General features: G+C 45.3%; 1 protein-coding gene across 1 annotated transcript in view; it reads right to left on the minus strand.

The window, feature by feature from the left end:
* Positions 1-1,439: 1,439 nt before the first annotated feature.
* The window catches only part of RHCE (Rh blood group CcEe antigens), a 39,107-nt gene continuing 15,606 nt past the window's right edge, over positions 1,440-24,940 (minus strand). The window contains exons 3-10 of the mRNA XM_043445410.1: positions 24,217-24,367; positions 20,818-20,965; positions 19,707-19,873; positions 17,965-18,102; positions 14,971-15,101; positions 7,850-7,929; positions 3,859-3,932; positions 1,440-1,550 (exon numbers count right to left, since the gene is read on the minus strand). Coding sequence (XP_043301345.1) covers positions 1,524-1,550; positions 3,859-3,932; positions 7,850-7,929; positions 14,971-15,101; positions 17,965-18,102; positions 19,707-19,873; positions 20,818-20,965; positions 24,217-24,367 — 916 coding nt within the window. The 3' untranslated portion in view covers positions 1,440-1,523. The remainder of the gene's footprint in view (positions 1,551-3,858; positions 3,933-7,849; positions 7,930-14,970; positions 15,102-17,964; positions 18,103-19,706; positions 19,874-20,817; positions 20,966-24,216; positions 24,368-24,940) is intronic.

Consider the following 24,940-nt stretch of genomic DNA (forward strand, 5'->3'; position numbering starts at 1 on the left):
ACCCCAAGCCACCGTGGAGGGAAAGAGGAAGCGGAGAGGGACTTGGTCTTTACTCCGGTGACTGACTCTCTTGTTGGTTTGATAATAAATTGAATTCCATTTTGTTGTATCTCTACTGAACCACTAAGCTCAAAATAGACCAAGTGAGGTCAGTTATAATGACAAGTGTTCAGCTACTGGGAACTCTTAGTCTATTCCTTTTTGGAATTCTTTTATCCTCCAGGCTCCCCACTTTGACATAATGGGAATTTTTTTACTTTGATGAGCTAGCTAACAATGTGGGTACATGTTCTTCAGAACTAAAGCTTGAAATATTGTCATATTAATAAAGCTTGCAACAATTAGCTATTCGTTAACCACCAAATACCTCTCAGATGATTTAGATTGTGGTACCCTTTCTATGTCAGCCACAGTTTTCTCCCAGTGTGTATGTTTTATTTTGTTTGTTTTTAAATTTTAGTTTTTGGTTACACTGTGTGGCATGTGGGATCTTAGTTCCCTGAACGGGGATCAAACCTGCACCCCCCTGCATTGGAAGCACCGAGTCTTAACCACTGGACCGCCAGGGAAGTCCCTACTGTGTATGTTTTGAATGTTGCCTGGTCATCGGCTACTCAGGGAAATGACTGTATCACTGTCATTTCACCATCAAATCACTGTTTTTTAGATCCACAGGTATGAGAATTGGAGGAGATCTTGGGGATTGAAGTTTACCTTCTCTTTTTACAGATAAGGGAACCCAGACCATGGTGATTTAAATATCCTCAGGGTCATAGGACTAGTTTTTAAATCTTGAGGCAGTCTGTCTCCACGTTGGATCACAGATGTTTTCCCTACAGTTAAATTCAGGATGTGCTCAGGGAATAAGAACTCCTTGTAAAACCACTGGAATAAAAAGCATAATGTCAGCAAGGATTAAATCTGAGTCTTCAGTTTTCCCCTGTTTTATATCAGCTGCTCTGCTGATATAGGTGAGTTAGTGGTGTAGCTTAATACTTTATTAAGCACAAGAAAGAATCTAGGAGTTGTCAATAAAATTGAACCAAAACCTTAATGTCTTCCCTCATAGTTTAATCAGTAAAGAATCTGCCTGCAATGTAGGAGAACTGGGTTCGATTCCTGGGTCGGGAAGATCCTCTGGAGAAAGAAGTGGCAACTCACTCCCGTGTTGTCGCCTGGAGAATCCCATGGATAGATGAGCCTGACAGGCTACAGTCCGTGGGATCGCAGGAGTCGGACATGACTTAGCAACTAAACCACCACCACCATGTGTCTGTACCCAAGACAGTATTGAGAGCATCATCTTTCATGAAACTAAACATAATTATTTAAAATCTTTATAAGATTATTAAGTTTTTAGTCTTTTATTTTTAGTATCAAATCTATCTGACCTGTCTCATTGTACATAAGGAGACTTTGCCTATAACAAGTGGTTGTTGCACACACACACACACACACAAATGGGCAATGGTGAAAAGTTGTCTTGTTTTCAAACAGGCCTTGTTTCTCTTGGATGCTTTCCCTTAATATCCAACAGCCAAACGTGGAAACTGTAAAAGGAAAGCAAACTTTTTTTACTATAGATGAACCCTTACACACTCAATATTGCACACATATTGATTCTGATTTGATCTTTTGAAACTTATGTTGCCCAAAATGTTACTTAGTCACAAAGGCCTTATCACAAATAAAGAACCTTTATCACAAAGTTCTTTCAAAAAATCTGAATTGGAAGACCTCTTAGGTAAATCTCATTTCATACAGCTCTTTACATGGATCATTCATGGTCACCTGGCTTTTGTTTGTATAACTCCAGTGAATGACTCATTACCATTTGAAGTAGTTCTTTCCATAACATCTTATGGAAAAACCTGAATGAACTTAATTGGCCAACCCAATAGTGTCATCTGTCATCCAGGGATGAGATGGGTATCCTTGGGGTTGGTGAGTGTCCCACCCTAGGAAGTGCTGAGCATGGTCTGCGCAATCAGTGATGGAATGTCTAGTAACCTCTAGTAGTCTGCTTCTATGACATACAATAAGGGCATTTCATAATGTTTACGATGTCCTTTTGGATGGTTTTACAAAAAAAAAATCATTCCTGGATTTATCAGCTTGGGAAGTTTATATTCTTGCATTTCAAATGCAAGCTGTAAAGCATTACCCTGCTGAAAAAATGGTTCTACTCAGCTGTAAAAAAAAAAACGAAAAAAAAAAAAGATTTGGGGGAAAATAGCCATTCTCTAGTAGCTGACCATAACACATACACACATACACATATGTGTCTCTGAAGCCAGACAGACAGCGATTCAGCTTCCTCCTGTACCATTTACTAGCTCTGTCATTTTGGATGAGTGACTCTTCTTTAGATGGGGAGACTTATTCTTATGCAGGGTTTTTGTGAGGATAAAGTCAGCTTGAGTAAACTCCGGGAGTTGGTTATGGACAGGGAGGCCTGGCGTGCTGCAATTCATGGGTTCGCAAAGAGTTGGACACGACTGAGCGACTGAACTGAACTTAAAGTCGGATATTGTTGAAAAGCATCCAGCACGGACTCAGAAACAGTAGGCTTGCAATAAGCGATAGCTGTGAGACTTAACACATTCCACTGTGGTTGTGGCAGGAGGGCTCAGTAGTTGCAGCACATGGGCTTAGTTGCCCCGGGACATGTGGGATCTTAGTTCCCTGACCAATGAGTGAACCAGCACGCGCTGCATTGAAAGGTAGATTCTTAACAACTGAATCACCAGGGGAGTACCGATACATATGTTCTACCTTGATGTGGTCATGGTTTCAGGGGTATATAAATATGTTTAAAGATACCAAATTATATACTTAATAATGTGTGCATTTATTTGTCAAGTATACCTCCAGAAAGCTGTTTCAAGAGGAAGAGGAGCACAGAGATAAAGGAAAAGGAGAGGAGGTGGTAGGTTCTCTCCGTTTTGCCCCTACAGACCTGAATACCAAGGTCCGTAATAAGGCTGGTTCTGTGTCCCCCTGGTGGTCAGTGTCTGGGCCTGCTAGGTGGAGAAAGGATTGGCCTGGGACTCAGAAGGCCCACTTTCATTCACAAAGGCATCAGTTGTGCATTAATCTGCCCTCTGTTGGCCCCTGCTTCCCATTTATAACTTGGCCATATGGGTCCCTGCTTGCCTAGCCAACCTCAGCATCAGTTGGAAGATTACCTAACACACACCAGAGTACTTTGTGAACTGCGAGTGCAGGTCAAAGGGAGGAAGGCAGTGGGGTCTCAGGGAATGAGCCCCGACCTTCTCCCTAGCCCAGTCATGACAACAAACCCTACAATGTCACCTAGACTGTCAGTGGCCGCTGAGTTATTTGAGTTTTATATCTCTTGACTCACTGACCCCAGGTCCCTATACTGCACGTTTTCTCGTGTCCGCTAGCTGTAATTTATCCCGCTCTTCCTCTCAGAACTTAGACAGTCATGACTCCACTCAGAAGTCTAGCAAATGCGGGGACGGGACTTGCTGGCCCCTGTTGGCCTTTTGGCTTTTGCACTGCAGGATTCTATCACCTTCATGTTGAACTATTAGCCCACTTCAGTGACTCCAGATGGGGAGGAGACGGGGCCAGTGTCAGTTCTCACATCCCTGACCCTCAGTGATTTTGAAGCATCAGGGAAATGGGAACATCTACTACCTCCCCACCCCCGACCAACACACACACACACACACACACACACACACACATCATGGATTTGCTTTTCCTCCAGTGCTCCTTACTTCATTTTTACTTTACTCTCCATAAACACCAAGTTAACATACATACCCCAGGTATCTTTTTAAGTCCATTCACTCCAAACCTATGACATTAATAGGTTAAAAATCTTACCTTCCAGAAAGATTGGTCGTCAAAATAGTGACTCTTGTGAGTTGATTTCCATATGTTGAGGTTTAAGAGCAAGCCTGTTTAAGTTCATAAATAAATGTTACACATTTACAGGATTGCATTTATCTCAAAGTTAATCAGACTATCATATCTCACCAATGATAACTCAACAGAAATCCTTTTATCTTGCACAACCGGGAGATAGACACACAGAAGCACTGTCCTTCCCAGACCTGTTTAATTAATTCTACAGAGATCTTTTAAAAGGAACTGGTAAGAACAATTATATCCAAAGGATTAGATTACACTGAGAGGTATATGATAGTCATGGATCTAACACGCTTCCCAAGACAGAAGAAGGAGCCTGTTGGACAAAGCCCCACTTAAAGGCTGATTCATTTAAACACAAGAGCTACCATGGAGAGCGACTCAAACAGCCACCCTTGCAGGTTCATCCTCCCCAGTTCTAATAAAGTCCCAGTGACCTCAGCTCCAGATTCCACTGGTTAGGAAAGCAGGTAATAACATGTGCTTCTGTGCTTGTTCTTGTCAGCCATCCCACCTCTGCCCAGAGAGCTAGGGCCCTATGCATTGCCCCAGTTGCTCAAAGTGGAATTTCCAATTAAAAAATCGTGCTTACCTTTCATGTGAAGCACGGAAATGCCACTGATAGACTTATCTGTGTGTTTTTGATGATGATCCATCCCAATGTATTAAATAGTAAGATTAACAAGAGTAGGCGTGTGCTCATTCACACTTGGCTCTCACAGTATGTGCCTTTAACTGATATTGGCATGGCGAGTGTAATCGACACACCTCATTTAGCTAGAATTACTCATAAATGAACCTCTGTTGCCTACATATATTTTTCAGATAGTTGAGGCTTACTCATCACTGATGAAAATCCATCTAAAATATATTTTCTTGCCTTGTGAGACAACACTGAACACATTTAGACTTTAAAAAAAAATTAGAGCTGTTGATAGGAATATCCATTTATCAAAGGTGCTGTATAACGTGGAGAAGGGCCACAGCTGCTGAAAGTTACTGGCCTGTTCTCTGGCAGCCCAAGCTTCTCATGTTCTTGTGTCTGGTTTTAAGAATTTATTTTCTCCTGTTAGGCTCTTTGCTTTCACTGCTGACTTCTACCAGTGTGTCTTACCTCTGGAAATCTACCTCTAATCTGCTATTTTTAATCTGCCTGAACTGGGAAAACCCTTAACCATGCTTGATAAAATTGTTTCTTTTTATTTTCTCTCTCTCTCTCTCTTTTGGTTGTACCACACAGCATGTGAGATCCTACTTCCCTGACCAGGGATGGAACCTGTGCCCCCCTGGAGTGGGGGCACAGAGTCTTAACCGTTGGACCACCAGGGAAGTCACCAAGATTGTTTCTTACCTAAGTGCCTATAGGAGGGCTTCACAGAAAGGGGTCTCTTCATGGGTAAAAATGCTTGATTTTAGGGGGTCAATTTGGTGTCATCTTTGGCTTCCTGGAGGCCTCTTTCCCCTTACATTGTCCAAGTAAATTTTTTTTTTAATTTGGGAAGATATTAGGGAAGGTCTCTGTGGTGCACAGCACATGGAAGGCTGTGTTTCTTTTTCTGTTTTTGGCCAAGTGGCAAGCAGGATCTTAATTCCCCGACCAGGGACTGAACCTGTGATGCTGAAGTGGAAGTGTGGAGTCCTAACCACTGGACCACCAGGGAAATCCCGTCCAAGTACTTTTTAATCACCAGTTTCCTCAAGTAGAAAGCAACACGTAAAGATGAAAGCTCATTGTTCTTAACTCTTAAAGGGATAAAAGGAGTGTCTCTATGCTCTTTCTTGATCTCAGTGAGGCATGGGAAGCCTTCCCAGCTGCTTTACAAGACAGCACAACTCAGTGTCATTTTGTCTACACTGGCGACAGTGGTAAATGGCATGAGAGCCCAGGTGTAAGGCTGCCAAATACAATGCAGGATGCTCAGTTAATTCCGAATTCTGAGTTGGGTGCCTTGTGTTTTCACTTGTTAAATCTGGCAACTCTCTTTAGGGTTGGACTGCGGTCCAACCACCAATAGAATGTAAACTTACGGCAGGAGGCCTTGTTCTCATCTGCATTTAATCAGTCATCTCAGACTCTGTTGAAAGCTGAGGCCCACTGGTACATTAAAGCAATTCTAGCCAATCTCATTCTCGAAAACTCCAGAAAGTACTTTCGGGACTTTCCTGGTAGTCCAATGGTTAAGACTCTGTGCTTCCAACGCACGGGATGTGGCTTCAATCCCTGGTCAGGGAACTAAGCTTCCCCATGCCATTGTTGTTCAGTCACTAAGTTGTGTCTGACTGTTTGTGACCCCACGGACTGCAGTATGCCAGGCTTTCCTCTCCTTCACTATTTCCCGAAGTTTGCCCAAACTCATGTCCATTGAGTCGGTGATGCCATCCAACCATGTCATGCGGCCCAAAAAAGTACTATCACACATGTTTTAGAGCTGAAAGGATGCCAAGTGATTAGTTACTATAATCCATCCTCTTTACAGAAAGCCAGCCAATGCCCAGAAAGAGTGAAGTGACATGGTCATACCATTCACCCAAGGTCACACCATTCTTTAGTGTCTGCTTTGGCCATTTTGTCTCTGATTTGGCATTCACTCCCTGCTTAGAGACACAATATGTGAGAGTCTAACCAATAAAAGGTATTTACCTGTAGAGTAACAGTGAACAATTCTGGGCAGAATGCATGTTTTCCTCTTATGTATAAGTAAGACAGGCAAATTGATGTCTCCCTAAGATTCTTTTGGGAGTTCCCTGGTGGTCCAGTGGCTAAGACTCTGCACTTCCAGTTTGATCCCTGGTCAGGGAACTAGATCCCACATGCCACCGGTGTTTTGGGGGCTTCCCTGGTGGCTCAGATGATAAAGAACCTGCCTGGAATGTGGGAGACCCGGGTTCAATCCCTAGGTCAGGAAGATCCCCTGGAGAAGGGAATGGCAACCCACTCCAGTGTTCTTGCCTGGAGAATTCCATGGACAGAGGAGCCTGGTGGGCTATAGTCCACGGGGTTGCAAAGATTTGGACATGACTGAGCGACTTTCCCACTCACACTCACAAGATTCTCTGCTCTTCTGTCACATTGCAGAAGTAAAAACATACTTCAGTCCTCTGCCTACAGATCTCTAATGGCCTCCCATCTTCAGAATGATCTGGCTCCTTGCTACCACTCTGTCTCCAACCCCTTCCCCTCTCCCATCTCTCCAGCCACATCAGCTACACTGACATCCTTGCTATTCCCCGAACAGGCAAAGGATGCTCCTGCCTCAGTGCCTCTGGCCTTGCTGTTCCTTTTCATGGAAAGTTCTTCTCCCAAATAAATACACGGTATGTCTCCCTCCTTCTTTGCAGTCAAGTCCTTGCTTAAAGGTCAACTTCTTAGTTAGGCCTTCCTTAGCACCCTTCCTAAAGAGCACCCCACCCTCACCGTGACTCTGCATTTCCCTACCCTGATTTATTTATCTTCATAGTGCTTATCACCATCTGATGTACCATATATTTTTCTGTTTATGGTGAAAGCTCCCTCCCCACCTAGAATATCAACTCAGTGTGACCAGGGAATTTAGTTTGTTCACTGCTGTGTCCCTAGTACCTGGTTTATTTGCTGAACAAAATAGCAGTGTAGGTGTGATCAGGGAATAAAAGGTAAGTACTGTAAGCATCAGGGTTTCCTTAGTCTTTGGTACAAAATTCAGTGAAATCACCAGTCCTGGGCTCAAGAGGCTACAGTGTCCAGGTCACCTCTGAGGGCCTTCCCAATTCTGAAATTTTGTGATTCTGTGTTCATTTGTTTTTTTAAATCAAGATCTGAGCCCTTCACCCCATTTGGCTGGAGCTGAGCGGGGTGGGTTCATGGGGAAGGAGATGGGCACATAATGTCCAACCACGGGGCAGGTGCAATCTCGGCCCAGACCCTGTGCCCTGGACAATGGTGGAAGAAGGGTGGTCTCACACTGACCTGTCAAGAGACCAGAGATCACACTCATGACGATGGTGAAGCCCAGCGCCCCGAGGTTGATGAGTCCCTGGTAGTCGAGCCTAGAAATGACAAAGCAGAGGTGGTCACATTTGGGCATCAGGCTACAGAGGTCACTGGGGACCAAAAGGACTACGTGCATCAGTAGTGACGCTGTCAGGAAGGGCCACCAGGAGAACAAACGTCCCCTCCCCAGGCAGCACCTTCCCATCATTCTCCTGCAAAGCTGCTCAGACACGTAGAAGGGGAAGAAGGGATTTCAAGATCCTCTTGGGCTCTAGTTTATGGATAATGAACTAGACCAGAAGTCAGAAAACCCAAGTTCAAGTCCCAGCTCTGTCACTAGCTGTGTGACCTTAGGCACTTAACCTTGGAGTCCTGAGTTTCCTCATTAGGCAATTAAAGATAAAGGTTTTATGTCTATCAGGGCAAGAAAAAGAAAGGTTTTATGTCTATAAGGGCAAGATAGGGTACAACTTGGCCAGCAGACCCATCTCCCCTGCCCACCCACCTTGAACATACTTCCCTGTCTTCTCTCCTCCAAAGCAACCCTGAGGCGTCACTTTAAACTATTAAGCGGTGGGGTGGGGAGGGAGATAGGAGGTGGGTTCGGGATGGTGGGATACATGTACACCCATGGCTGATTCATGTCGATGTATGGCAAAAACCACTGCAGTACTGTAAGGTAATTAGCCTCCAATTAAAATAAATTAATTAATAATAAATAAATAAACTATTAAGCAGCCCTTGGAGGACATCTATGTGACCCTGTAGTAGGCAAAAATTTCTTAAACAGGACACATAAGAACTCAACATAGAGGGAACAATGATACATTGAATAAATACATTGATAATACATTGATAAATAAATACATTGATACATAAAATAAAGAACGTCTGCTCATCAAAAGACGTCATTAAGAAAGTGAAAAATAACCCACAAAATTGGAGAAGTACATATATCTTACAGTACATATATCTGACAAAAGACCTATATCCAGAATATTTAAAGAATTCCTAGAAATTAATAAGAAAAAGTCAGAACATACGACAGAAAAATAGGCAAAAGAAAGTGAACAGACATTTCAAAAGAGGAGGCATTCAAATGTCCAAAAAAGTCCTACGCTTGAGTAGTCATCAAGGAAATGAAAATTAAACAGTACGTTTGACGTCTAAATTATATATTAGGAAAAAATAAATGAATAAATAAATTATATATTAGGTAAAGGAAGCTCTCCACTTCCACTGTATAAACCACAATAGAAAACTGGAAGTATCCACTGAAGCAGATTGTATGAAAACTGTATCATCCAACAGCTCAACTTCTAGGCATATACTCAACAGAAGTGCATTTGTAGGTTCAAAAAAAAGTGCTAGAACATTCATAACAACAATTCTAGCTCCAAACTAGAAACTACCCAAATGCTCATCGATAATGGATAAATTGTGCTGTGTTCATATAATGGAACTCAGTTCTACGTTTTCTTAAATTTTGTATTTGCCACTCATTTATTGCAGGGCCAAACTAAGTGTCCACATTGTTTACCTCCATCTCTCATAGTCAACTTTCATCACAAGCCCCCAGCTGCAAGTTCTAACATTTGTGTTTTCACTTTCAGCCTATAGGGGACATCCCTATGTCCCTCCCCTGCCGCTCTAGTCCTAAAGACATAGTCTCTGCTCCTTCTCTCTCTACTGCCTGGCCCCTGCACGTGTAAGCTTTCACGTGTCCCATGGTGGTATGTCTCATTTCCAGGGCGATCGGAACATTGACGTTTCCGTTCAATGATGTTGAAACTCTCCCTGTCATCGTTCAGTTGCCTTTGTCAATTAAGCCCAAGCACAAATCAATGCTATATTCCAATGAAAATGAACAATCTACAGAGGTGCTCAGCGACATGGATGAACCTCACAACTTCAAAGTTGAGTAGCCAAGAAGCCAAGAAGAACACAAGAGCAGACCTCCTGTATGATTTGTCCTTTAAATGGACAAAAACAGGCAAGACTGCTTGCTGCTCTTAGAAGTCAGGTTAATGGTTGCCCTGAGACAGGACACAGAGTTCTGTGTGCTGGTTATCGGGCGTGTCAGAAGTCATCGAGTGGTACTCCTATGACATATTTTTTTTTTCCTATGACATATTTTTAAAAATTTTTGTTTATTTATTTTGGCTGTGCTGGGGCTTTGGTGCTACGTGGGCTTTTCTCTAGTTGTAGCGAGTGGAGGCTACTCTTCGGTTGCCGTATGAAACCGTGGGCTTCTCATAGCAGTGGCTTCTCTTTTTGTGGAGCACAGGCTTCAGAGCACTGGCTTAATAGCCGTGGAGAACAGGCTTAGTCGTTCTGTGCCATGTGGGATCTTCCCGGACCAGGGATGGAGCCTGTGTTTCCTGCATTGGCAGGTGGATTCTTTACCACTGGACCATCAGGGAAGCCAACCCTTATGATACTTGACTATTCTGGAAGTAGATTTTGTATTACAAGAAAAAAGTTTCTTAAAAAAGTAGTAAGTGGTAGAATAAAAGTGAAACGCGAAAGTCACTCAGTCGTGTCGACTCTTTGCGACCCCATGGAGTAGTCCATGGAATTCTTCAGGCCAGAATACTGGAGTGAGTAGCCATTCCTTTCTCTGGGTGATCTTCCTGACCCAGGAATCGAACCAGGGTCTCCTGCACTGCACCTAGAATAAAGGCTAAACCCAAATCTGCTATTTTCAACCCAAATTCCCTCTCTGCCATCTGAGAGTAGAAATGGATGAGGTAGAAACGGCTGTGTTAACATTCCCCACACGGGGTGGGCTCCTTGTTCCAGGGCTTCAGCCTCTACGGTTTACCTTCTGATTTTAGGTGATCCTCAGAGCAGGCCTGTGAGAAAGTTCCTCTTTCACAAACGGGAGGTGCAGGTTAGGAAAGAGAACCAAGGGTCCCATTGCCGTGTGACTTGGAATGGGTGTTTCTAGGGATTCAAACCAGGCAGTTCTGTCTACCCACAAAAGTGGCCAAATTTCAGTATTGGTGGGCTCCCTTCTCAGATTTGGCCAGATCTGCATTCCAGGGATACTATTATTTATTTGTTTATTTATTTATGGCTGCACTGGGTCTTCATTGCTGAGTGTGGGCTTTATCTAGTTGTGACCAACGGGGGCTACTCTCTAGTTGCAGTATTCAGGCTTCTCATTGCAGTGGCTTCTCTTGTGGCCGAGCACAGGCTCTAGAATGCAAGGCTTCAGCAGTTGTAGCTCCTGGGCTCTAGAGCACAGACTCAGTAGTTTGGCGCTCCGGCTTAGTGACCACCCAGCATGTGGATTTTATCTCCTGCCTTGGAAGGCTGATTCTTTACCCCTGGACTACCAGGGAAGTCCCAGGGATACTATTTTGTTTTTAATATTTTTCTTTAAAGTGAAGTCGTTCAGTCGTGTCCGACTGTTTGCAACCCCATGGACTATAGCCTACCAGGCTCCTCTGTCCATAGGATTTTCCAGGCAAGCGTACTGGAGTGGGTTGCCACTTCCTTCTCCAGGGGATCTTCCCGACCCAGGGATCGAACTTAGGTCTTCCGCGTTGCAGGCAGACGCTTTACCATCTGAGCCACCAGGGAAGCCCATATATTTTTCTTTAAGTAAACTTAAAAAAAAAATTTAAATAAATCTAATTAAAAGGAACTTTGTGTCACTAGCTTAAATGGAAGAGAAATAGGAGGTAACCAAGAGAGAGTGGAAAAAAAAAATATTGCTTTAATCTGCTCTAGATGCAGCAGCCGGGGCAAATCTCAGACTGAGGTTTCCTCTGCTGTTGTTCAAGTTGGAGGTCAGCGAGGGTGGGAAGAGTGTGGAGACACTCAGACCTAAGGGGAGCCTTTTCCCTGATGTAATCAACAGATTTCACGAGAACTGCAAAACGGCACCTGCACTGTGTGATCCGGTGCTCTTTACGTGTATCTTCACGCCACTTAAAATCCCACAGTTTGTGAAAAACGCTCCATCCAGGCTCCAAGCACAGCATCTGACTCATTTACATTCACTCACCCGAACAGGGAAATGGGCAAATACTGTTTGTGGAATAAATGAAAAGTCATTCTTTGGAATGACATGTCTGATGACACAGAGCTACTAAAGCAGTTGATCCACACTTCCTGGGAAGGGCTCTGACAACCAGTTCAGTCCTCTCGCCATCTTTCCAATAAGTCCAGATGCCCTTCTTATGGAGGCAGCAGCATCAGTAACTATCCTAAAGAAAGTGGCCGTGTGTTGAGTGTTTACTACATGCCAAGCACTGTCCTGAGCCCTTTCTTGTAAGAAAGTGAAAGTGTCAGTTGCTCAGTGGTGTCCAACTCTTTGTGACCCCATGGACTGTAGCCCACCAGGCTCCTCTGTCCACGGAACTCTCCAGACAAGAATACTGGAGTGAGTTGCCATTTCCTCCTGGCAATTCACTGGGATTGAACCCAAGTCTTCTACATTGTAGGCAGATTTTTTACTGTCTGAGCCACTAGGGAAGCCTTGAGCCCTTTCTCGTATGTTGCTGAATCTTCACAGCAGCCCTGGGACGTGCATCTTATCACCCTATTTTACAGATAGAAAGCTGAGACTTTAGAAAGAGTTTGAATACCATGCCCAAAGTCACACAACTGTTAAGTGTGACCTTGCTCTATTTGTCCCCGAAGCCTGTGCCTTTACCTCCAGCAGACCAGAAGCCACCCGAGAGAGGTCATTGCTGTCACTGTGCCCTTCTTTTGCTAAGTTCCTGCAGAGGAGGGAAGACTATACTTGGTCCTCAGCTGTCTCATCCTGATGAGACCTGACTCACAGAGGGCGCTGGAGTCAGGCTCACGCGGATGCACAGGACGACAGCTCTCATTTCCTCGCAACTCCATGTGTGGGACTGTCACTTTGGTGGCTTGAAATCGGCCACGGTGAGAGTACTGGCACCAGAGAAATCAGCAAATGCTCTAAGTCAGGGCTTTGTTTCACCAGACAGACAGTGGTTAATCCTTTAGCAGCGGATTGGTGGCTTGTTTCGCTTTGTTTCTATTTTTTGCTACAGGCCAATAGTGCTCAAACTTCAACTTGCAGGAGAAGCACCTATAGGACTTGAGAAAACAGACTGCTGGGTCCCGCTGCCAGGTTTCTAATTATGTGGCTCTGGGGTAGGGGAGGATTTGCATTTTTAACAAGACCCAGGAGATACTGTTGCTGTTGAGAACTACTGTTCTGGGAGAGCCAGAGAATCACAGAATTCGGGGAAGGGGAGGGCAAGTAATCCAGAAGTTCCAGGTCAGCTGCCCACGAGCAGAATTTGGCCTACACATTGTTTCTAATGGGGGCATTTCCCTGTAGCTCAGATGGTAAAGAATCTGCTTGCAATGCAGGAGACCCAGGTTGGATTCCTGGGTCAGGAAGATCCCCTGGAGAAGGAAATGGCAACCCACTCCAGTATCCTTGCCTGGAGAATTTCATGGACAGAGGAGCCTGGCAGGCTATATAGTCCATGGGGTCGCAAAGAGTTGGACACAACTGAAGTGACTTAGCACTCACGTGTTTCTAATGATTTTGAATCTTTTGCCAATCCTTGGGGGAGTAGGTGCATAACTCTGGATTTCTGTCTTCTTTTAAAAAGTCATTAGATCTGGCAATACTGATCCCGAGTCTCTGGATGGTTTAAGTTGCCTGGCACTGAAGAACAAATGCCCATGGTTTCCTCCCCCTGCTGGTCTCATTTTTAACCTTACCTGTCTGGCCCCAGTAGGCATCTGAATGTAGGGCCCTGCTAGATCAACCTGTCATTTTACAGAGGGGGACTCAGGGCCCTGGAGAGAGGAAAGAGATTGCCGACAGTCACACAGTTATTAAAACAGCGGCAGGAACATCTTTGGAGTCCGTTACTGAGATGCCTTGCTTCACATATACCATCCTCTCCTCATCTCCAAATGGGATCCTCCTCATCCCTAAGTAGCTCAAGGATGTGGGTCTCATTTGCTCATAGATGATTCCTATAATTTGGGGCTATGGTTGTCTCTGTTGTTGGAATTTTAAGGGACCTAGCTCTCTATGATTTCTGAGATGCTTCCAAACACAATTTCTCATCACCCACCACTGGTGCTCACCACCTCTACAGCCAGCTTCCAGCCACGTGACTTCAGACAGCTAACTGCCCCAAAGTATCATTTCTTAGGGACAGCTAATGACACCTCACCAGGTAGTTGTGAGGATTAAATAAGATGATGCACCTAATGATTTTAGCTTAATGTCTAGTACTTAGAAAGCAGTCAATAAGTAGTACTGATTGTCATCAGTAATTTTACTGTTGTTATCACTATATGAGTTCATCTGGAAAAATCTATTCCTGTATCATGCCCAAGTCACTCTTTCATTATGTGTGAGCCACATTCAGAAGACAAACAACTTCCAAAAAAAACAAACAAAACAAAACCAGAAAGCGAGAACAAGAAGATAAACAACTTTCAGAAAGCTATGGTCAGAGTTCTGATCATTGCTGTCTATTGCCTGGGGGGCATGGGACCTGAATCTGGTCCAGGGACTCACATTCCCACCTCACAATTGAGACATTAACCACACCCTCTCCCTCTCTGGGTCTCAGGGATGAGCAGTATTCAGCATTTTCCTACATGAACATATCACATATCAAATCCTCTTAACCACGCAGTGCCTAGCTTCCAACACCCCTATGCGGGGAAGTACTGTCATTATCTTCATTTGTCGTGGGGCGACAGAGGCTCAGAGAGGTTAGGTAGCAGGCCCAGGTCAAGAGCTCATGGTTATTTCACCAACGCTTAAACCACCAGGGGCCGAAAAATGGACTCGGTTTGGGCCTGACTGCCTCCTCTGTCTACATTTGGGGAGGCCCCAGGACTACTAGCTTTTCCTCTCACTTAAGCTAACTGCTTTAGAAAGAAGTGACCTGGGCAAGTGATAAGTCCATACAAGGTGGAGGCTGGGCAGAATTTTGGAATAAATTGGCCAACAGATATTCCCTGAGGCCTTCTGACTCCCTGGCCCTGAATGTATGCCCCTCACCCCCAGCCAAGGACTCTGGGCACACTCCTTCCTGAGGTGGATGGGGTGATGGGGGCTGAGCCAAGTGACTCACGTGGGCTTAGTGGTTTCCTCGAGAAGCTCCATCAACACAATGTTGACGATCCCTCCGAGCAGACCCGGCAAGCCGAAGGTGTAGTGCACGCCGTAGGTGTCATGGAGTTGCACCGTTCGCTGAAGACACGCCTGGGGATAAACACCATCAGCAGCAGAGCTACATGTGGGACTGCTACACCTTCCCCACCTTTTCCCAGACCCTTGGCATCCAGGGCATCCAGGGCATCCAGGGGGGTGGGCACTAGGGCTCAACTAAATAAGTGCTTCTCAGATTTGCATGTGTACTCACAGTATCTGGGCAGCTCATCCAAATGCAGGGTTGGATTTAGTAGGTCTGGGGCCTGTGATTCTACATTTCTAACAAAGTCCCGGGTGATACCAGTGCAGCTGGCCATGGTCCACACTGCTCACATTTGGGGCTGTGTTGGGGGAGCTCAGTTGGTAAAGAATCTGCCTGCAATGAAGGAGACCCTGGCTCGATTCCTGGGTCAGGAAGAACCCCTGGAGAAGGCGTAGGCTACCCACTCCAGTATTCTTGGGCTTCCCTTGTGGCTCAGCTGGTAAAGAATCACCTCCAACGCCGGAGACCTAGGTTCGATCCCTGGGTTGGAAAGATCCCCTGGAGAAGGGAATGGCTACCCACTCCAGTGTTCTGGACTGGAGAATTCCGTGGACTGTATAGTCCATGGGGTCGCAAAGAGTCGGTCACGACTGAGCAACTTTCACTTTCACTTTCTTTCACTGGGGGGCCCTCCTGTGCATTATAGGAGGTTTAGCAACATCCCTGGCCTATACCCTCTAGATGCCAGAAGCAGCCCTCTCCCAGGTATATCCACCAAAACTGTCTCCAGACATTGTCCATGTCCCCAGGGGTTGATTGAAACCTACTGGTCCAGCCCAAACTTAACTCCATCCGAGAGACTACATGGCTGATTGAAAGGTAAGAAGCTGACCACTCCACTAGAGTCCCAGTCAGCATTCCTTCCATTTCATCACTTGGCCTCCCAGATGGCCGTGAGCCAACAGATGTGGATGCCAATGCAAATTAAAATATATATGTGTTTATTTGGCTGCGTTGGGTTTTAGTTCCAGCACACAGGATTTTCCATTGTGGCACATGGACATCAGTGGTGTGCAGGTTCAGTAGTGACACACACAGGCTTAGTTGCCCTGCAGCATATGGGATCTTAGTTCTTGAACTCATGACCCGTGCATTGTAAGGTGGAATCTTAACCACTGGACCACCAGGAAAGTCCTCCAATGTAAATTTTATCAGGCTAGTTCCCTCCTCAGAATCCTCATTGTATTCAGATTAACAATTCAGACTCTTCAGCTCCCCCAGGAGGTGTTCCTAAGCATCAGCCATCTCTCAAGGCTCTGGTGAGAGACACACTCCATGATGAACTTCATGCTTCAGCCAAAAGAACATCTTTCTGTTACTTGGTTGGGCCACATGCTCTTCTCACCACTGAGCCTTTGAACACACTGTTTCTTCTGCCTGGAGGACATTTCCCACTTCTTTCCCAGGTGAATATTAGTTCTCTGTCAATGCTTAGCTGGGATATCCTCTGCCCTAGGAAGCATTTCCTGACCCATCTCAGGCCAGCTTAGATGTGCTCTAGTAGCAGTTCTTACACTGTGCTGTGTTTATTTATCCATTTTCTTCACTACACTATAGCTTGGGCCACAGAATGACTGTTAAATGTGTTGAGCAAATGAATGAAAAAAAATCAGTGAATCACCTTTGAATCCTTCCCCTGGTGATAGAATCAAGCTACCTGAGACACAGAGAAAATGACAGACACTGAGCCTGATGATAACTCGTGATACACGATTTTTGGCCACAGCTTATAGCTTGTGGGATCTTAGCTCCCCAACCAGGGATTGAACCAGGCCCTCGGCAGTGAAAGTTCAGAATCTGAACCACTGGACTTCTAGGAAATTCCTGTGATACATGTTTGGCTGTGTACGTCTTACTTTCATCAGAGGGCCTCAAAGTCAGAGGAGATAAAAGATGTGTGTTTCCACTTCAAAGATGAAAAACAGACTGCCCCATCTGTGGTCAGATTGAGTTGTTGGTAAATTCTTCCCTACTTGGGATTGAAACTGTCTCCCTGAATGTCCATGGTTCATTCAAATTCAGCTTCTTGTGTCAACCAAGAATCTATTCCTTCTTCCTCCATCAAGTCTTCAAACCTATGAAGATTTGTTGCTCTTAAATATTTCTCTTAGAAGTGTGTTGTAACAAATGGGCTATGATGGAGCCTTGTGATCTTATCTGTTGAATATTGAAGGAGGATAAATCCATCTGCTTAGAAGAAGAACTAAACAATCAGAAGTGAAGATGACCTGGATAATCAACCCAGCATCCCTCTTTTGGGTGCTGCCTTTCCCACCCCCCTTCACATGGTTCATGGACAAAAGCCATAAATGTATCATGTGCCCTATCTCCCACCCCTGCCAAAGATGGGCACATTATCCAAGTTAGACCAACGAATCCCTTCTCCAAAGAACTTGCAATTTGTACCAAGAAATTTCACCTGGTTGCCTTCTTGAAGAGAAAGATGACATTCCACCATGTGGAGTAGAAGAGGAAGGAAGAGTGAAAAGAAAACAGGTGTTCAGGAAAAGCAAAAAAGGAAGAGCAGGAACTTCTTGGGCTCCCCACAACACTACCATCCCTGGTGCCAGTCATTCCTGGGCTCCCAGCAGCATTCCTGGACTTGGGCTCAGTGGTGTCCCAGTAGCCTTATAACAAATCCCCCTTATTCCTGAGCAAGCTTGAATAAGTTCTGTTACTTGCTCCTCAGATCTTAGCTAAAGCACCATCCAACTTGGACGGGTCCCTCACCCAAGCTCTGAAGCTAAATTGAGAAGCTGCCAACCAGTGCCTAATGCAGCCCATGGCAATACGTGATGACCCACCATGGTCTAGGGACCTGGACCTTGGCATAAGGCCAAAGCAGTAGGTATTAGTTGCCCAGCTCCTTACCTGCACGTATTTGACTCCCCCGATGGAGATCACCCCAGCCACAAATCCCAGCACCATGGCAAGCCAAGGAGAATGGATCAGGTGAGAAGGGGCGCCCACAACCACACCTCCTGCCAGCACTGCATTGTGGATGTGAGTCTGCAAAGGAATAGCTTGTGGGTGAATGAAGTAAGCTAGAGGACAGCATCTCTCTAAGTTACTTGGTAAGGTGATAGCAAGACAACACTATAACATCCTCCCTGCATCTCTGATCCTGAAACCAGCCCCTCCCCTCTGCTGAGAGTTCATCAATGGTCTTATCTCACCCTACATCTCAGGCTCTGGGAGCAGTTACCCTGATCGGGAGTCATTTAGCTTGAAAGCACAGTTACTCAATATCCTAACCATGCTCACACTTAGTTGTGATGTATCCTTGGGTGCTTAGACATTCAGGGCTTTAACTTTGTCACCAGAAGAAGGGGGCTTTGATTGTAACTGTTGTTGTTTAGTTGCTGAGTCATGTCTGACTTTTTTGTGACCCTGTCGACTGTAGCCCACCAGGCTGCTCTGTCCATGTGATTTTCCAGGCAAGAAATACTGGAGTGGGTTGCCATTTCCTTCTCCAAGGGATCTTCCCGACTCAGGGATTGAACCCACATCTCCGGCATTGGCGGACAGATTCTTTACCACTGAGCCACCAGGGAAGCCCTTTGATTGTCCCTACTATTCCTGCTTATTTAACTTATATGCAGAGTACATCATGAGAAACGCTGGGCTGGAAGAAGCACAAGCTGCAATCAAGGTTGCCGGGAGAAATATCAATAACCTCAGATATGCAGATGACACCACACTTAAGGCAAAAAGTGAAGAGAAACTAAAAAGCCTCTTGATGAAAGTGAAAGAGGAGAGTGAAAAAGTTTGCTTAAAGTTCAACATTCAGAAAACTAAGATCATGGCATCTGGTCCCATCACCTCATGGGAAATAGATGGGGAAACAGTGGAAACAGTGTCAGACTTTATTTTTTGGGGCTCCAAAATCACTGCAGATGGTGATTGCAGCCATGAAATTAAAAGACGCTTACTCCTTGGAAGGAAAGTTATGACCAACCTAGATAGCATATTAAAAAGCAGAGACATTACTTTGCCAACAAAGGTCTGTCTGGTCAAGGCTATGGTTTTTCCAGTGGTCATGTATGGATGTGAGTTGGACTGTGAAGAAAGCTGAGTACCAAAAAATTGATGCTTTTGAATTGTGGTGTTGGAGAAGACTCTTGAGAGTCCCTTGAACTGCAAGGAGATCCAACCGTCCATCCTAAAGGAGATCAGTCCTGGGTGTTCATTGGAAGGACTGATGCTGAAGCTGAAACTCCGGTACTTTGGCCATCTCATGTGAAGAGTTGACTTACTGGAAAAGACCCTGATGCTTGGAGGAATTGGGGGCAGGAGGAGAAAGGGACAACAGAGGATGAGATGGCTGGATGGCATCACCGACTTGATGGTCATGAGTTTGAGTAAACTCCGGGAGCTGGTGATGGACAGGGAGGCCTGGCGTGTGTGATTCATGGGGTTGCAAAGAGTCAGACACAACTGAGCAACTGAACTGAACTGTTCGGCTATTGTAAGAATTAAGTGAATTACCATATGTAAAACTCTGAGCCCAATGAACATGAGTAAATGCCCCCCAAAATAGAAGCCAATGAATGACTATGTGTGTCAGGCCTAGAAGACCCAAGTGTTGCCCAAGGGACAGCCCCTCTCCTCACCATATTGATCTTCCCTTGAGGGTGAGCCAAGGATGACATTAAGATGGCGGTCACCATGCTAACTGCCAGGGCGTAGTAGGTGTTTAACACGGCCTTCTTTCTTTCGTCTGCATCTTCCAGCAGAGCAGAATTGAAACTCGGCCAGAATATCCACAAGAAGAGGGTGCCTGTGGACCAGAAAGGGTCAGTGGCCAGAACCAGTATTCCTGCTCCAAAGCCTTAGTCTCCGGAGACTTCAGACAGGAGGCTCCCAGACCTGGCCAGTCTCATCTCTGTCACTTTCTTGCTCACCGACTTTGGGCAAATCAGGTCTCCTCTCTGAATTCTTAAGCTGGGAGGGCCCAGCTAACATACTTTATGGGCAAGAAAAAGTAAGGCCCAGAGAGTTGAAATCACCAAAACCCAAGCTTTCTGTCCCTAGCCTATGATGGCCACATGCCTATTATTTTTTTTTTTTTAATTAATGGAACTCTTCCACTTGGCCCCATGACCTGGTATTCAATTGCCTGCTGGTAGTCTCACTGCCTGATTTCTTCCCTCTAAGCCTCTCTCAACCTTTAAGTTCATCACTTTTACTGAAACTCTTCCAATTAGACATTATTACTTCTCTCTTCCCACTCCCATTCTTTCCTCCACTCCCAAGCCTGGCTTTCTTCATCCATCCAATTCCCTTCTTTAAGTTAAGGACAAAAGGATTGAATAATCTAATCTTATTTATTTATTTTTAAATTTATTTTTGGCTGCATCAGGTCTTAGTTAGGGCATGTGGGATCTTAGTTCCCCAACAAGCAATTGAACCTTCACCCCCCTGCATTGTGAGGCGGATTCTTAACTGCTGGACCACCAAGGAAGTTCCCGGATAACCTCATTTAAACTGAGATGTAACAAGTCTCTCCTCTCCTTTGGGTATCAATGAAGAGAGGTTCCCTGGAGGGGAACGCTTCCTTCAAAGATGTGAATTCATCAAACACTGTTTGAGGAAATGGGTCATCACAAAGGGGCTTCAGACACCCGGGGAAAGTTGGAAAAGCAGAGAGATTTTTCTGCAGAGCCCTTTTGGAGCCTCCTGCTCACCCCAGATCGGAGCCCACCCACATCACCTTGTCCTCACCCAGCATGGTGAACAAACTGGGGCTCGTTGCTGTCTGATCTTTGTCCTCTGATGCACTGGGCAGAGGCTTCTGGAGGCAGCAGACCACAGTCAGCCCAAAATAGGCCGCAAACATGTGGATGTACATCATGCTTACATGTTCCTCCATCTGCAACAAAACCCAGTGGGAGCAGTGAGCGTCAGCAGCCTCTGCTCCCAGGGAAATCCCTGTGTTCCATTTAGGAAGTTCTGCCTTCATGCAAGAGACATGACTTGAAATCAGGAGACTGACCCCACCCCGAAGTCCCCCTTTCAGAGGAGCCCCATGAGTTGCTGTGTATTTATTTATTCCTGGCAGTTTTCTGGTTGGCTTTATTTATTTAACTGGCTGTACCTCTCGGCTTGTGGGATCTTAGTTTCCTGACCAGGGACTGAACCCAGGCCACAGTAGTGAAAGCACTGAGTCATAACCACTGGACCGCCAGGGAACTTCCCTCTGGTTGGCTTTGAATACTTTGGGCCGAAGTCCACTTACCTGGGGAAAAAGCCACATGGACATGTACCCCACTGCTTCTTGCATTTTGGCAGAATTTCAACTCTTTGCATGGAGTATGAGTGCCATAAACTTTGCAACATGAAGCTGCCAGAGATTTTATAATACCAAGCTAAAGTCTTCAGAAAATTCAAGCTATGTGCTAATTTTGCTTTACAAATGTTAGGTAGATATAATAGGAAAAAGGAGTCCAGAATGGTGGTGGCTAAAGACAAAGGGAAAAGCCCCGAAAATAGAACAGAGGAGTGAGGACCTCAGGTAAAACAAACAGCCCTCCTGGCTAGCCCAATTTACATAGGGCAGGCTCAGAGGGAGGAGAAAAAAAACATAAAAAGAGGAGGGAAGGGGCTTCTCTTCTTCTCTTGTCTTTTGGGTTGACCCGCCCTCAAGGATGTATTTTCCTTTGTTTTCTAAATAAAACTGCGCTATAACATGGAGCTGTAACACTGGTCTGTCTGTCGCTTCCAGTTTTTGCTGTGGCAAGACCAAACTGAGGAAATTACATACTCCCCCAGACACAAATATCAAATTTAGTAATCCTTCATAACTCAGTGGGCTACGGTTAAGTCCTGTCCACCGTGCCTTCAAAAAGATATCCAGATTTGGCAGAATTTTTACCACCATGCCCCAACGACCCCCACTTGGTTTAAACCATCTTCAATACTTGCTCAATACTTGTTGTGATAACCTTCTAACTGGTCTCCCTATTTCTACCCTTGTCCCCCAGCTGACTCTTCTCCACATAGCAGCCAGAGCAATACTGTTAAAATCTAAGTCAGCTCATGGCACATTTCTGCTCTGAATCCCCCAGTGGCACCTGTCTCCCCCAGTGTCAAAGTCGGCATTCTTACTATGACCAACAGGACCCTGCGTGACCTGCTCTCCCACAAACCCTCTGACTCCACCTCCTGCTCATTCCCTTGCTCTTCCTTAAACCCACAGCCATGCTCACATGTCAGTACCACTTTGAACCGCCTGTTCTACTGCCTGGAGTACAGAGCAGAGGGAGAGGTCCATTCTGGGCACAGGCAATAAGGGGATGCATTGTCTGTTGAGAATTTAAAACAATAATAAAAGCAACCGAAAGTCCATCTCCTTTTTATTACCATGGAAAGTGAAAGTGTTAGTTGCTCAGTCATGTCTGACTCTTTGTGACCCCATGGACAGTAGCCCACCAGGCTCCTCTGTCCCTGGAATTCTCCAGGCAAGAATACTGGAGTGGGTTGACATTCCCTTCTCCAGGGGAACTTCCTGACCCAGAGATGGAATCTGGGTATCCTGCATTGCAGGCTTATTATCATTAGTTAGTTAGTTCAGTCGCTCAGTCGTGTCTGACTCTGCGACCCCATGAATTGCAGCACGCCAGGCCTCCCTGTCCATCACCAACTCCTGGAGTTTACTCAAACTCATGTCCATCGAGTCGGTGTATATACCATCAATTCTAAACAGTGTATCAGTGGACTTCTCTGATGGTTCAGTGGTTAAGACTCCATGCTTTCACTGTAGGGAACACAGGTTATATTCCCAGTCCCCCTTGCTAGTTCCACATGCCATGATGCAGCCAGAAAAGAATAGTAATAAAATAAAAAATTAAAATGAATAGTGTCACTAATAAGATCCTACTCTTGAAAGATGAAGACCACTCCAACAGCTCTGCCCTTGATCTGCCCCTGTCTTCAGATATCCATGTGACTTGCACACCTGCTGCCTTCAGCTCTTTACTCAAAAATTATTTGCCTGGTGAAGCCTTCCCTGGCCACTCTTCCTAACACCTTATCCCCTCTCCCAACTATTCATATCTTCTACCTTCATTGTATTTTTTCCTCCATAGTACTTATCACTATCTAACATGCTATAGAGCCCTGCTATAGAGCAGACGGCAAAGAATCTGCCTGCAATACAGGAGACATAAGAGATGTGGGTTCAGTCCTTGGGTTGGGAAGTTCCCCTGACCCAGGGAACTTGCAACCCACTCCATTATTCTTGCCTGAAGAATTCCATGGACAGAGAGCCTGGTGGGCTACAGTCTATGGGGTCAAAAGAACTGGACATGACAGCGACTAATACTTTCACTTTCAACATGGTATCTCTTTTGCCTATTTTATTGATTACTGGTAGTCTTTCCCTCTGCCAATAAACAAGGAAGTTCCATGACAGTTACATTTTCCCATTGCCTAGAAGAGTGCCTGGTACAGAACAGGCTCAGAACAAATATTTGTGAAATGAATGAATGAAAAGTAAGGAACACTTAGTCATACGTAAAAATGCAACTCTGTGGAATTCTCTTGTAAGAATGGAAGAGATCTTCCATTTTTAATCTCTTTGAGGTCCCCCAGAAATCTAAAAACCACATTTGGCAACTGTCAACTTGGAATCCTCATTTCTTGAGTTACGTCTACTGAAACAGCTCTGATTTCTGGCTCTGGTTTCCCCTGAGCCCTTCCATGAAAGAAGCCCAGGCTGAAATGAAGTTTTTAAGGAGAAGACGTGAACTCTCAAAATCAATGCTAAACACTTCCCTGGACCACCTAAACTAACACATTGCAGAGAAGAGAAGAGATGGCTTTTATTTAATGCAACTTTCTAAAACAACCACTACGAGAACCATAACAAAGCAGGAGAAGGCTTATAATGTGCTGCCTATGGTGAGGAACTGACCTCTTTCCTTGACAGCAGTGTTTTTATTGTGGGAACACCCTTCCATAGCATTTGAATGTTCAGCAGACACCACACTTTTGCGACCCCATTTTGGCCTGTCTCTAATTTTTTTTTCATCACAGAAGCTTTATCAAATAGAGATGGAGCCCTCCCCTTCCACCTGCTCCTCCCTTATCCCAGACGTCCCTCCTCACATCACCAGGACTCACACTGAGGTAATTCATGCCGACCAGCCTCGTGGCACTGAAGGCTGTCACCTCTATCAGCGTCATAAATACCAGCTGCAGCAGGTTGACCTTCCCCAGGACGACACCCGCGGAGATCAGCACAGATGTAGCGCTCATGGTGGCTTTCTGAATACTGGGGACAGTGGGCAAGACAGGGATGATAGAAAAGTAACGATGTCTCGCATTCATTCATTCATTCAACAAACACTTATTGAGGACCTACTCTCTGCCTGATACTTTTCAAAAAACTGGGGACAGAACAGGAGAGCAAATACACAACATTTCTGCTCTCATGGGGATGTATGCTGCCCAGTCTGGAATCCCCTCCATTCCGTTCCCCCATCAGGGTGGCAGCCATACGCTGAGAGATCGATCTGGACACACTCATCCCAACTAAGGATGCGCTGAGGTTCTCATAGGAACATCTGACTGCTAGGATCCTGTCCTGGGCTTCTCTTCTGCCGTCATCACACACAGATGCTCAATAGAGGGCGCTCTTCACCTGCCATCTCTCCAGTGATGCAGGCACCGGCTCCGGACACGGAAGCCTGACGGTGCTGCAGTCCATGGGGTCCCAGAGAGTTGGACACGACTGAGTGACTGAACTGAATCCTCATCTCTCCCTCTGCTTGTAGTGGAAAAAAGACTGGGTTTGGAAGCAGGACAAGTCTGGCTTCCAGTTCCAGCTTTTCCACTTGAGCAGCTA

Source organism: Cervus canadensis, chromosome 24, assembly GCF_019320065.1.
Source record: "Cervus canadensis isolate Bull #8, Minnesota chromosome 24, ASM1932006v1, whole genome shotgun sequence".
NCBI lineage: Eukaryota > Metazoa > Chordata > Mammalia > Artiodactyla > Cervidae > Cervus > Cervus canadensis.